Source organism: Leopardus geoffroyi, chromosome D3 (genome assembly GCF_018350155.1).
Source record: "Leopardus geoffroyi isolate Oge1 chromosome D3, O.geoffroyi_Oge1_pat1.0, whole genome shotgun sequence".
Classification (NCBI taxonomy): Eukaryota; Metazoa; Chordata; class Mammalia; order Carnivora; family Felidae; genus Leopardus; species Leopardus geoffroyi.
Window position 1 is genome coordinate 69,456,430 of NC_059339.1, and position 12,996 is coordinate 69,469,425.

The 12,996-nt window shown below is 48.2% G+C and overlaps 1 protein-coding gene across 3 annotated transcripts in view; it reads right to left on the reverse strand.

Annotated features, from left to right (window-relative positions):
- MYO5B (myosin VB) overlaps window positions 1-12,996 on the reverse strand; it is a 340,352-nt gene that overhangs the window by 98,819 nt on the left and 228,537 nt on the right. For all 3 annotated transcript variants that reach the window (XM_045459496.1, XM_045459497.1, XM_045459498.1), the window contains exons 13-14: window positions 6,840-6,962; window positions 5,774-5,857 (exon numbers count right to left, since the gene is read on the reverse strand). In XM_045459496.1, the coding sequence (XP_045315452.1) occupies window positions 5,774-5,857; window positions 6,840-6,962 (207 nt within the window). The remainder of the gene's footprint in view (window positions 1-5,773; window positions 5,858-6,839; window positions 6,963-12,996) is intronic.

A 12,996-nucleotide genomic window follows, 5' to 3' on the forward strand; every position in this document is an offset into this window, starting at 1 on the left:
CTATTTAAGTCTATAGATAGATTTTAAGAAGCCTGAGGCAAATCTATTTGAAGAGGGATTAAAAGAAGTATGAAAACACTTTTTAAAAACCATTTGATAGTTTAAGAAAAATGTCAATTACAGCTGTATACACAGCTGTTACCTTGGAAATCATGCCTGTTCACTTCTGTGAGAACATAAAATGCCTTTCCTTCAAAATAGACCCATGAAACTAAAATAAAGATATGCTCGAATAACCGTTTGATTAGAATCTCTTGCCCAAAACCTTATCTTTAAAAACCTAGCTGTAAACCTAATAAAAAAAATATTTTGTTTTCCAGCTGTTCTGTCACCTGGCCAGTGCTACCCTTTGGGGAAAAAAATCTCCAATTTTTAGCTAAAAAATATTTCATTTGCAGGGGTTTTAAATGAGCTTTGAAGAAAAAGCCTCAGTATTTTTTTTTTTAATGTTAAAGAAAGAGGTGCACTTTCCTGTATTGGAAAGGGGATGATGATACTGTTTTATTGACTAAAAAGTTCTCTCTTACATAGTGACCTGTTTTTTTCTCAATATTGGTGGCAGGTTTTGTTTTTGTTTTTGTTTTTTTTTTTTTTAACTACCAACACCAAATGATTTTAAATAGGAAGCACTCCAAATTAAAAATTCAGGGGTGCCCGAGTGGCTCAGTCGGTTAAACATCTGACTTTTGGTTTTGGCTCAGGAGAGCCTGCTTAGGATTCTCTCTCTCTAGCCCTTGCTGTCCCTCCCCTGCTTGGGCACTGTAGGGCGCTCTCAAATAAACAAACCTTAAAAAAAAAACTGATTTTTTTTTTTTTTTTTAATTCAGAGGACCTGAATGGGCAATTTTCCAAAGATACACAAATGGCAAATGGATACACGAAAAGATGCTCAACGTCACCAATCATCAGGGAAATGCACGTCAAAACCACAATGAGATAGCTCCTTACACCTGTGAGAATGGCTGAACTCAAAAAAACCCCAAGAAATAACAAGTGTTGGTGGGAATGCAAACTGCTGCAGCCACTGTGGAAAACAGTATGGTGGTTCCTCAAAAAATTACTACATGATGTTGTAATTCCACTACTGGGTATTTACTCACAGAACATGAACACACAAGTTCAAAAACTAATTTTTTCTAAAAAAATTTTTGAGACAGAGTATAAGCAACGAAGGGGGGAGGAGAGAGAGAGGGAGGGAGGGAGGGAGGGAGGAAGAGAGAATGAATCCCAAGCAAGCTCTGCACTATCAGTGCAGAGCCTGATGCAGGACTTAACTCACAAACCATGAGATCATGACCTGAGCCAAAATCAGGAGTCAGCACACGCAAGCAGGGGAGGGGCAGAAAGAGAGGGAGACACAGAATCCGAAGCAGGCTCCAGGCTCTGAGCTGTCAGCACAAGAGCCCGACGTGAGGCTTGAACCCACAAACTGTGAGGTATGACCTGAGCCAAAGTCAGACGCTTGACTGAGCCACCCAGAAATCTTAAACATATGCTCCTTTTGAGGTTTTTTTTCCCCAGATAAAACACTGTTTTTTATCATCAACACTGGGAGGCAGAAATCTCCATCTTTACTACCTGAAACAAATCAGTCTCTTAATGACTTAAAGTCATGTTTTAAAGAAGCACTTCCTAAGTCTCTATTTATAGCTCTCCAATAGCTGAGAAAGCAATTCGCTACATTATAACCTCTTAGACAGTATAACTGGCTTTACTAATTACATTCTCATTAACACTGTTTTATTTCGTTGCTCTTGGTGGGAGTTCTTCAAACATCCCTTTGGCTGGTAGGGTACGTGGGAGTCTTGCAGCCAATACTGCTTAGTTATTCGCAATGATTTCTTAATTTCTTATCAGGGGTGCCACACCAAAGAAACAAAGCTAATAGGAGGGGTGCCTGGGTGGGTCAGTTGGTTAAGCACCCAACTTCGGCTCAGATTATGATCTCATGGTTTGTGAGTTTGAGCCCCATGTCGGGCTCTGTGCTGACACAGCTCAGAGCCTCAAGCCTGCTTTGGATTCTGTGTCTCCCTCTCTCTCTGCCCCTCCCCCACTTGCACTCTGTCAGTCTCTCGAAAATAAACATTAAAAAAAAAAAAAAAGAAAAAAGCTAACAGATCTCCCATAAAATAAAAATACTTCAAATAAAACTATGAGTTTACATATTAAGATTCGAGACTTATCTGTGCTTAGGGAGAAGAAAACCAACCCCAAAACTGAGCATTAACTCCATGCCATAGGGCTTTGTGTCCTTCCAGGTAGCTTTCTCTTTGTAATATGGAGTTGGAAACATAAACCTTCTAGGACTGCTGTAAAAACAAACTTTTAAAGATGACAGAGGCTCAATGAACAATGAGTTTCAAAAATGCTACCATGACAGGTGCTGCCAGACATGTCCATCTGTCCAAAGGATTTAAAGCACAGTTGGAGCCACTCTTTGATTTGTAGCTGTGGTCTGTGTCGGGCCCATCTGTAGGTTTACAGTGACCTAATTTCAGTCTTCGCCTTCTACTTTCTGGGATGTCTGGAATGGGCTCAGGGTGGAGAGTTCTTAGTCCTCCTCCTGCCAGGGTCTAGGAGGACAGGAAGCCCCTCTTAATCTCTGAATGCTGCTGGCCACCATCATGGCACCTGTGAGGGTGTGCTGGGATGCAGCTGGGGGCTGGCAACAAGGTCACTGGTTCTTTAGAAAGATTAGTCGGGGGGCGCCTGGGTGGCGCAGTCGGTTAAGCGTCCGACTTCAGCCAGGTCACGATCTCGCGGTCCGTGAGTTCGAGCCCCGCGTCGGGCTCTGGGCTGATGGCTCAGAGCCTGGAGCCTGTTTCCGATTCTGTGTCTCCCTCTCTCTCTGCCCCTCCCCCGGTCATGCTCTGTCTCTCTCTGTCCCCAAAATAAATAAACGTTGAAAAAAAAAAAAAAAAAGATTAGTCGGTCAAGAGGAAAGCTGGAGTGCAGCAGGTGGGTAGGGAAAAGGACGACCATTATCTTCTGAGAGTAGATCATGGACCTATCCTACATGTCCAATCCAGGATTATCTATAAATGTGACGTGCATACTCTTTGAACAACTGACCTCATTTCTAAAAACTTACCTGACTGATGTAATTGTACAAAGAAAAGATGTATGCAAAGGGCATTCATTGTAGATTATCTGAATTATCAAAATACCAACTATTAAAAAAATGATACAGTCATGTGGAAAGACAGCAAAGATATAAGTGAAAAACTAAAGAACTATATATAATGGGATTCATTTCAATCTTACAAAGATGTACCAACATGCTTGTCTATGCAGAATGGTAACTGATGAAAAGGTGGGTAAAGGAATGGCAGAGAATGATTTATGCTACTTAAATTTATGAGTCTATATCTCATTTCTAATAAAAACCCAGTACCCCCAAACTAACATGACACTCCTATACAGTAAAGACCTAACACGGCACACTTAAGACTGCTATCCCTGGGAGGGCCTCCTTGTAAGGTTGACCCTTGGCTGGGAACTTGATTTTGGGAGGGTTTTCACCAATCCCTGGTAAGAATGGTTCACTGGGTCCAAGAGGTTCATGCAAACAATACAGTGTATGTTGAACTCCTGCCTTCCTTTTGGGAGTCTGAAATTTTGGTACATGCCAGGCAAAGGGTGCCTCCGTAACGGACTCCCGAAAAAACTCTGAACACCTCTGCTCAGACCAGCTGCCCTAGTCTATACTTCACATCACAACTCGCTGCTGTGGAATGAAGCACATTCTGTGCACTGGAAAAGGACTCCTATCACCTTGGGCCTGGTTTCCCCTGGACTTCACCCCATGTACCTTGCCCTTTGCTGATGTGCTATGTATCCTTCTGATCTAATAAGTCAGAGCCTGAGGTATAACTGCTGAGTTCTGTGAGTGTTACCAGCAAATAGTTGAATCTGGGGGTGGTCTTGGGGACCCCAACAAACTGCTTTTTCCATACCACAAATCCCTGTCTTTTTCACTAGACTATAAGATCCATGAGCTTAACTATATGTATTCATTACCACTCCCCACCCACCCTTCACTTGTGCTCCTACCTGCAAGGAGAAACTTCTAACAAAACAGTGAAGTTTCTCAGCTTCTGACGATACTGTGTCACTAACAGGTGGTCACAGGGCTGCAAGCGTTGAAGCACGATGAAGCAATGTGCTCCAAGAGCTCACGCCTTGGTAGCTCCCCGTGCTTTTCTCCCTGTGGCCTGTGCTTCCTCTGTCCCCACCTCCCTTTCACAGAATAGAACAAGCCCTATTACCGACCATGGACTACAGAGCTGCAGACTTGGCAAGCCGAGAGGTTGATCTTGTGTTGAATTCCAAAGTGATACACACATTTACCCAAATTTCCCTCAGTAACTAATGGTGCAGATATCCAGAGAGGACACCGAGCCGGAGTCTGCCCCGAGCCACCCACATGCTGGTACGAAGCCAAAACTTCCCTAGAGCCCTTGCTTGGGGTCATGTGATGTAATGGGCTTTACTTGTCCTTCTGTCCTTGGGTCCATTCTGGTTGGTGTACTTTCTCCATTCCAGCATCTCCCCCTATTGCCATTTGTCTGAAACTTATCACAAAAAGCCATTAATCTGCGATGTCTAGTGTTATCAGGCCCCCGCAGGGAGTGCAATATCACGAGGTCTGGGAGAAAGCCTCCCAAATCCTGGCGAGTCTGTTTCTGGGTTTTCTCTGAAGGGCTGCAGCCGCCAACAGCACGTGCATTAGTACGCTGGCCTTCTGGAATGGTGGTACCCCCGCCTCTCGTGGCTGCAGGGCCCTCTTCCTCCATCTCCCTGCTGTGCAGCTCCTGGGTGGTTATCTGCCACTCATAGCCCACTAGGATATACGCACCTACAAGGTTAGAATCTGTCTTATCCACCTTTGTATGATGCGAGCTGTGTAGGGGGCAGTGCCTCACAAGGTTGGTGCTTAATATTTGCTTAGGTGACTCGGTGCCTTGTAACCTCTGCCTGTGGAATGGACACAGTAATTTGCTGTCTTTTTGTTGTGCTCACAATAAATTAAGTAGATAAAAGACAGTTAACGTTCCCTCAAATTCTACCCTCTATTCCATTTATTTATTTCTATTAATTTTTTTAAAATTTTCTTTATTTTTGAGAAAGAGAGACCGTGCAACTGGAGGAGGGGCCAAGAGAGCTAGACACAGAATCCCAAGCAGGCTCCAGGCTCTGAGCTGCCAACAGAGAGCCCAACACGGGGCTTGAACTCACAAACTGTGAGATCATGATCTGAGCCGAAGTCAGATGCTTAACCCACTGGGCCACCCAAGGGCCCCCTTTCTATTACATCTAAGTGTTTGCTTATAGGAAGATTCTGTAGGTGCTAAGCAGAAATTAGATGCATGAATACCAGGATCTTAGAGGATTTAAATCATTTTATACTGGCAGGTAGGACATGATGACAAGAGACATAATAAACGCCAGTGACATTTTCATGGATACACTCACTGCTGTACCCTCTCCTGATGGTCCCCTCTGGTACCCCCGCCCCTTGCAATGTCCCTCCATTAGCTGGGATCTTTCCCAGTTGCCAACCCTACCCCCCACCCCCGGCACCCCCCATCCTTCACCACCTCCTTTCTTCCCTCCACCACACCACCCTCAAGTGTTTTCAGATGGAAATAACCTACCAGCCCCTTCGCCTTCCCCCTGCCTGCCACCATTCCAGAGCAGGGCCCCCAACCACCACACGCAGCCCTGGCCATGGACGGTCCTGCCCTAGCTCCCCGTCTTTGACGCCCTTTACCTTGCTGGCCTTCAGGATGTTGATCTGCTCTTCATACACCGTGTCTCTGTTTTTCTCCAGAAAACCATCTGAAAGGTACTCCACCTGGGGCCCCAAAGGGAAACAGAAACAGAAGTCAAGCGCTTCAGCCTGACCTGGAGCCTTCTGCAGCTGCTTGAGCACTTAAATCCTTTCAGCTCATCTATACTTGTTTTCTGACCAGTTGTGAGTAACTGGGGAACCCACAGATGTTGCCATTTAAAATGCAAACCCAAGATGTGATCAGGAATTACACAGAGCAAATTGAGTATTCGTTTTGTGGAAAAACATTGTTTCAAAAAAGGAGTTCCCATAAGATGGCCCAAGGCATCCTTTGGGTGCTGAAAAGGCCACTGAATTAGAATCTGCATTTTTTTTTAATTTTTTTTTCAACGTTTATTTATTTTTGGGACAGAGAGAGACAGAGCATGAACAGGGGAGGGGCAGAGAGAGAGGGAGACACAGAATCGGAAACAGGCTCCAGGCTCTGAGCCATCAGCCCAGAGCCCGACGCGGGGCTCGAACCCACGGACCGCGAGATCGTGACCTGGCTGAAGTCGGACACTTAACTGACTGCGCCACCCAGGCGCCCCTAGAATCTGCATTTTAACGAGACCCCAGGTGATTTATGTGCAGATTAAAATTTGGGAAGCACGGGCTCGCACAAACAGAACTCCATGTAGCAGAATTCTGTGCACACCAGTTCCTCGAAAAGGAGCTGCCCAAAGAAGGGCCCCACTCTATTCTTACATCCTCCTCCTCTGTCCAGGGGAGATTCATGACTATCTTACGGCTCCTGCATTCCCAGGGAAGAGACCCTCAGTAAATATTGGTTAAGCATATGATTGGGTAGCTAGAGCCTCCCTCCACCGCCTGGGGCTCTGCCATGTGATGACACTTTGATGGATCACAGAGGGGTGTGGGAAAGGAAAGAAAGGGTACAAGAGGACCCTTCCTAAGAAGGGTTTAGGCCACTTCAATTGAAACCACTCCCTGTGAGCCCTGAGCCCATGGAGGGGGAGCCCACAGAGCCCACAGAGACACTCACCTTATCAGCAAAGTGGACCACAATGAAGGCTGTGTTGGACATGCGGGGTTTCTGGAAGTGCTGGCTGCCAGAGTGACGGTCATAGAGCTTCTGTGCCCAGTTCTGGTCAGTTCCTTTAGGGACCTGCAAAAACATAGAAGAGGGCAGAGTGCTGTGTGAAAAGGAAGAAGCAAGCAGAGAGCCACGCCGTAGGGAGATGGGAGTCTAGCGGTAAGTTGACCTCACAGGGGCTGGATTCAGCTCTCAGACCTGGACCCTAACTGGACAAGGAAAACAAGATTCGGCCACGAACACTTTGGATCCCGTAAGCCATGCTTTCCACACGCCATGTGGGCAGGCTCCAGTAGTGTCCATAGGAGTGCACTAAGCCTCAAAGAGCCTGCTGGTTGGTAGCCACTGAAGGGGTTAGGAGAGCATGAGCATGGAGCCCAAGGCCACGAGAGCAGAGCTGGGACAAATGTGACCCTGTGTCTTCCCTGCCATTGGGCCCGTGACTTCAGTGTCATGAATGTGCCATGGCTACCGCTAGTACCACTTCCCTGCTCACTCAGCCCAATGCCAAGAGCAGGAGAGCCCCCCCTCTATGCTCATCTAAACACCACTGTCCAGGCTCCACTCAAGTCTGTCCTCATCTCTGAAGCCCATCCTGGCCACTCTTGATCTCACTTAGGAATCCCTCATGATCAAGCACTTACACATACACTAATCCAGTTCGCCGTTGGCTTTTGTACATTGCCTTGTCGCTACGAAGTGCAAGCTTATTAGGCTCAAGGAGTATGCCTCACTGTTTTTTCACCTGCCCCTCAAAGAACTGAGGATTCTTTAGGTTCCGGGTGGGTGCCTGGGTTGCTCAGTTGGTTAAGCATCTGACTTCAGCTCAGGTCATGATCTCATGGTTTGTGATCTCAAGCCCCACTTCAGGTAAAACACGAGCCCCGCTTCTCTTTCTTCCCCTCACTCGCTTGCACCCTCCCTCAAAAAAACAAAAAAAACAAAAAGAATTGGGTTCTGGGCACACACCAGGTATTAAGTACCTAGCAAATGAGCTACATAGTACTCTCTGCCATCCTCAAATTTACATGTTTCACTACATTAAACATTCTGAAGGGCATTAAGCACACATTAAGCATTCTTTATCTTTAGAGCTGGCTTCAAAAAACAAAAAAGCATCTTGTTTTGTGGAAAACAGAACACAGTCACTGTAACCACTGTCCCAATTGTCCAGGATGATGGTAACTCTACCAGTTACCTGTACCTACTCTCCTCTGTCATCCTCGAAGACCACTGCACACGCCCTTTCCCCAGCCCTGGGTCACAACTGGACCCGCCATTCCTTAGTTTACACTGTACATGTGGATGAGGCAGGGCTGAAGGTGACCCTTACACCAGCCATTTAAAAAGGGATTTGTTTAGTAAACTAACACCATCTGTAGCATAAGAAAAATGCTTACACGCTTAAGAACACATTTCTCAGAAAGTAAACAGATTTTTCTCATTTTCAATTTAACGTAACTATTATTGAGTACCCACTGCTAAGTACCGTAAGTAATTCAAAAAAAGAAAACTTTCTTGACAGAGGCTATTAATTGTGTTAAGCAGACAAAATACATCCGATTCAGCACTTTCATGTATACGATTTTACATTTGTCTTCAAGTATTCTGTGTTTAGAAACAGTAGGTACAGGGGAGGAGAAGGGTGAGCTGGGTAGGGCTGTTGGAGGTCAGGACAGGAATACAGTGGACCGGACAGTGACAGAACCGGGGCAGACAGAACAGGAAGGGCAGGACTGCGAAGAGAAGACTCACCTAGGTCAACGCATTTGCCAGCATCAAAATCATCTTGTCTTGACAATGAAATTGGACTTCTGTTAGTAAATGCCATAATCCTACGTATTCCCTCACTCAGACTGGCGTGAGTCAACGAACAAAGCAGGAAAACAGTATTATACATTTCCTGACAAGGGTCTTCTTTCTTGACCACCACCAGCAATGAAAAGGGCCAGCAGGAATTCACAACAATTAATACTAACAGTGAATGCCCATAGCACTTCCAATCTGTCAGTTTTCTATACATTTTAGAAGCATCAACTCATTTAATCCTCACAAGAATCCTATCAGCTAGGCACTATGTTCATACAATTTTACAGAGGAAGAAACCGAGACAGAAAGGTTAGGGAAGTTGCCCAAGTTCACACAGTTGGGAAGCAGCGGGGCCGGGGTTCAAACCAGGACATGCTGGCTCCGGAGCACGTCCTCCCTGCTACTGTGCTTTCCTGCCCGACAACAGCTTTAAAGGCAGCCACCAAGACAGGGTTAGGGGGAAGGCACTTATCTCCAAAAAAGATTCAAAATGAACATAGGAGAAAGAGAGCAAATCTTGTATTTTGATAAAATCTGGGCTGGGCGATCAGTAGCTCTGAAATGTGCTGAATCACATCCTCTACAAGCTTCATGCAAGTGGCCTTACTCTCTCCTCAAAATAACGTGAAGAGGGCACGGGACCAGGAGCCTGTCATCGATTGATTGTTGTGGGGGTCGTGGCACAACTCTGAACATACTGCCAACCAGGGAATTGTATATTTTGAGCAGATAGCGTGGTATGTTAATTACATTCAATGAAGCTGGTAAAAACGCATTAATACTTGATTTTACTGTTATTGAAATTATAAAAGTTTAAAGAAATAGGGAAGAGGGAAGAGCACGAGACCTCGGGCTCCACGGCACCTCTTCCCCAGCAGGCTGGGCTGTAACCCTGGAGCCCAGGAGCTCACTGCACTCTCTCTGACTCCTTCCTCCCCTCCTGGCTGCCACCCCCAATGCCCATTCCAGGACTTGATTTTTCCACCTTCATGAGACCCGCCCCCGCTGTGTGCTCAGCACAACACCCGTTCCAGACCAAGCCAACTACCCATCGGGTCCTTCCCCCACCCCTGGGTGGCTGAGACCACGTCAACTCCTCTTTCCTTAATCAAGTCCTGCTGGTCATTGTGCATAATTTAGTATTGATGCCTAAAAAGACACCATCACGTTTCACCGTGAGACCGCACCTCTTCAGATTAGGCTGCTGTGCTCAGATCTATGTGGGGAGTCGGTCTTGATGGCTCCCCTCTCTGGATGGTCTTTGACCTTGGCCAACCAATCAGTGCATTCTATTACTTCCCTTCCCTGTGGCCAGGAGAGCCTTTCCCCTCTTTCCGTACGCTCCCCCAGCTTCAGAGCCTGCCGCCTGCTGCACAGGCCTCGTTTCCTGCCTCACGGGGAAACAGAGGCTGCCAACAAGCAGGAAACCTGCTGCTCCACATGCAGAAACTCACCTGCAGCCACAGCCACGCCATCCCTCCTCCCCACCCGGGTCCTGTGCACTCAGTGCCTGCCTCCTGCACAGCGCCCGCTGTCTTTTCTCTCACCCACGCCCTCTCACAGCCAGGCCTGCACCCGGGGGGCTCAAAACGTGCCACCTCTGCTGCCTCGCCTGGCCTCACCTCGCCTCCCAGACGCCCAGACAGCTCCCTGACCAAACTCTGTAACCCACAGGCCGGCCGCCAAAGGCAGGACCACCGAGCCCCTCACCGGCATTGAGCTCCTCCCTGACCCCCTCCGCCTCTGCCCGCAAGCCTTTGTCTTCCCTGCCTGGACCACACGAGGATGCCTCCCTGCTCACCTCGTTCAGTCTCTCTCCAGCTGGGCTTCCACACAGTGGTGGGTGGCATCCCCTGAGAAATTATTCCCATCTGATCACACCTGTCCCTGCCTCACAGCCCTGTGTCCCCAGAGCCTTCAGAGTCCAGTCTCTTCTGGACAGAGCCTCCTGTCCTGATGGTTCTTGCTTTCCAACCTCACCTGTCATGGGGTCTGGAGAAGTCAGACCATTTCAAGTTCTTCTGACGTGACGTTCCCTTTGCCCAGCAGAGCTCCCGTCCCCCACAATCCAACTTCTCTGCTTAAACAGTCCTTTGGGGGATGCTTCTTACAACACCTTCTCAGTCACCTCCTCAGTTTTTCCATCTCAGTCACCACAGTGACAACTTGTGGTGCCTGCCTGACCCCTCAGAGATGTGCGAAGGGCAGGGAGTCAGCTGGTTACATAGGGATGTGGGGTTTGTTGGGCAGATGAACGGACAGACGCAGGAAGGCCTCCCTTCTCAAGGTTTCAACCTGTTCACAAACATGTTGGACAAGGAGACCTCCAGGGCAACTTAAGCAACTACGAACCTTTGACCCTAATACTAAGTAAGCTCTTGTGAGAGCAGGCTGGACCCAGGTGAGGAAGCAGAGACCTTCAACATGCTTTCCCTCCACTGCCTCAGCAGTGAGTTACTGGAAGGTTCGCAGTCCACCGTCCACCCTCGGGCAGCTCTTCCAAGAGCAGGTCCCTAAAACAAAAGAATCCTACCCACTCCGGGCAGAGCCTGCCTCTTGCCTCAGCATGGTCCTGAGGGTCCCTAACACTGACTGTCCAAACAGAGTGTCTGTAGTGTCACTTATAAGAACTGCTTCCAGGGGTTATCATTTCCAGACAGTTCCTACCGATGCCAAGTATCAGTTAGGAGGAAACACATGCTGACCTCTCCTATCCCCTCAGCCCTAACTAGTTGGTTCCACCAAGAGGGAGGGAACGATGACTGAGGTTCTGCCAAGAGGGAGGGCAGGGAATGCTCAGTCTGAATGTGGCTTATGTCGTGCAGCCCTCAAGCCCCACAGCAGCCTTGGAGAGCACTGGGAATGGCAGGGTTTTGTTAAAAGCAGCCTGGAAATAACCATTTCCCATCAGCAAACACCCCGTGTCCTGACCCCTTGGTTACTGAGGAGCGGCTGTAGTCCGGGGCTTGGTCTGGGGCTGATTATGAACCCACGGCTGCAGGAAGGCTTTTTCCACCTGAAGGAAGCCTGGGTGCTTCACTGTGCTCTCCGTGAGCCCCCTTGTGCAGCCATGGGCACCCCTCACGGGCTCTGGGGAGAGCCCCCCGTGTGCTGCTCCTGCAGACCCACGGCTACCCCATCTCCATATTTCTAATTTAGATCCCAGCTCACTGGCTCTGCCCGATGCAATGTCTCTTCTCCAGGAAAACTGATCTTCCCAGCGGCTGCTTTTATACCACGAGTCCAATCCTTCATTTGGCTTTGTGTCCTTTCATATGGGGGTTACAGAACCCAATTCCTCACGGTGCAATCTCACTGTTCTTTCTCATTCTGTACAGCGTGAGTGACAGCGGAGGGAAGGAGCGTGTCTGGGACAGTCCCACAGGACAGTCCCGAGGGACGCCAAGTCACCTGGTCTTGGCCAACTCCAAGGGGACATCCTACCCCGCCCAGGCTCAGAGCCAGCAGCACTTCCGAAAGGTGCAGCAGGCCTATTTCGTAAAGGTAGGTTCACTGTGGTAGGATTTCCCTACAGGAAAACATGCCCTTTTTAAGGGTCCGGTTCCAGGAGTTCTGACAAAGGTGACACCTGTCGGTGCAAAAGCTACCTGCTACCAGCAGCTGCATCAGATTGCCCTGAATCGCTCTCAACTCCCAGAGCAATTAAATCTGGGAGGAAAAGATTTCCACACTGGGGTTTTTGCATGACTCTTTAATTTGGTGTTCATCTGGCCTGCCTTGCTCCGCCCACACCCTCAGCAGCCAGTGAGGTTCCAAAATGTCCCAAGGGCAGCGTCACCCCCTCAACACCAGCTTGACTAGCTGGAAATCCTGGTTTTCCTCAGACCCACCCCTCCACAAAGCCTCGGCGACAAGGAAGCTATGAGACCTAAGAGAACGGCATGCTTTCTATGTCAATAACCCCTTCCCTTGATTCTGTCTAGCCATCACTCTGCTGCCCTTGGGTTGTGGTCCAGGCCTCCTCCAGCCTGCTCTGAAACTGCCCTGCCCGGCCCCCATCCCCACACACTCAGGCCCAGCCCCTCAGAACACGAGCCTGTCCCCCTTTTCATCCTTTCTGGCCCGCAGGGAGAACCCTTCCTCCTCTCCCAAGACCTGACATACGACAGGTGCATAATGCATTCTAGGTGTCTGACAGGATATAGGGGCAGGAATCAGAGGCGGATGCAATCTTAAACTGAAATCACCTAATTTTATAAATCTGACCTGGAGAGAAGGCTCCACGGAACATTAAGGCAGAGATCATCCACACAGAGTCAGATTTTCCATTAGCTTC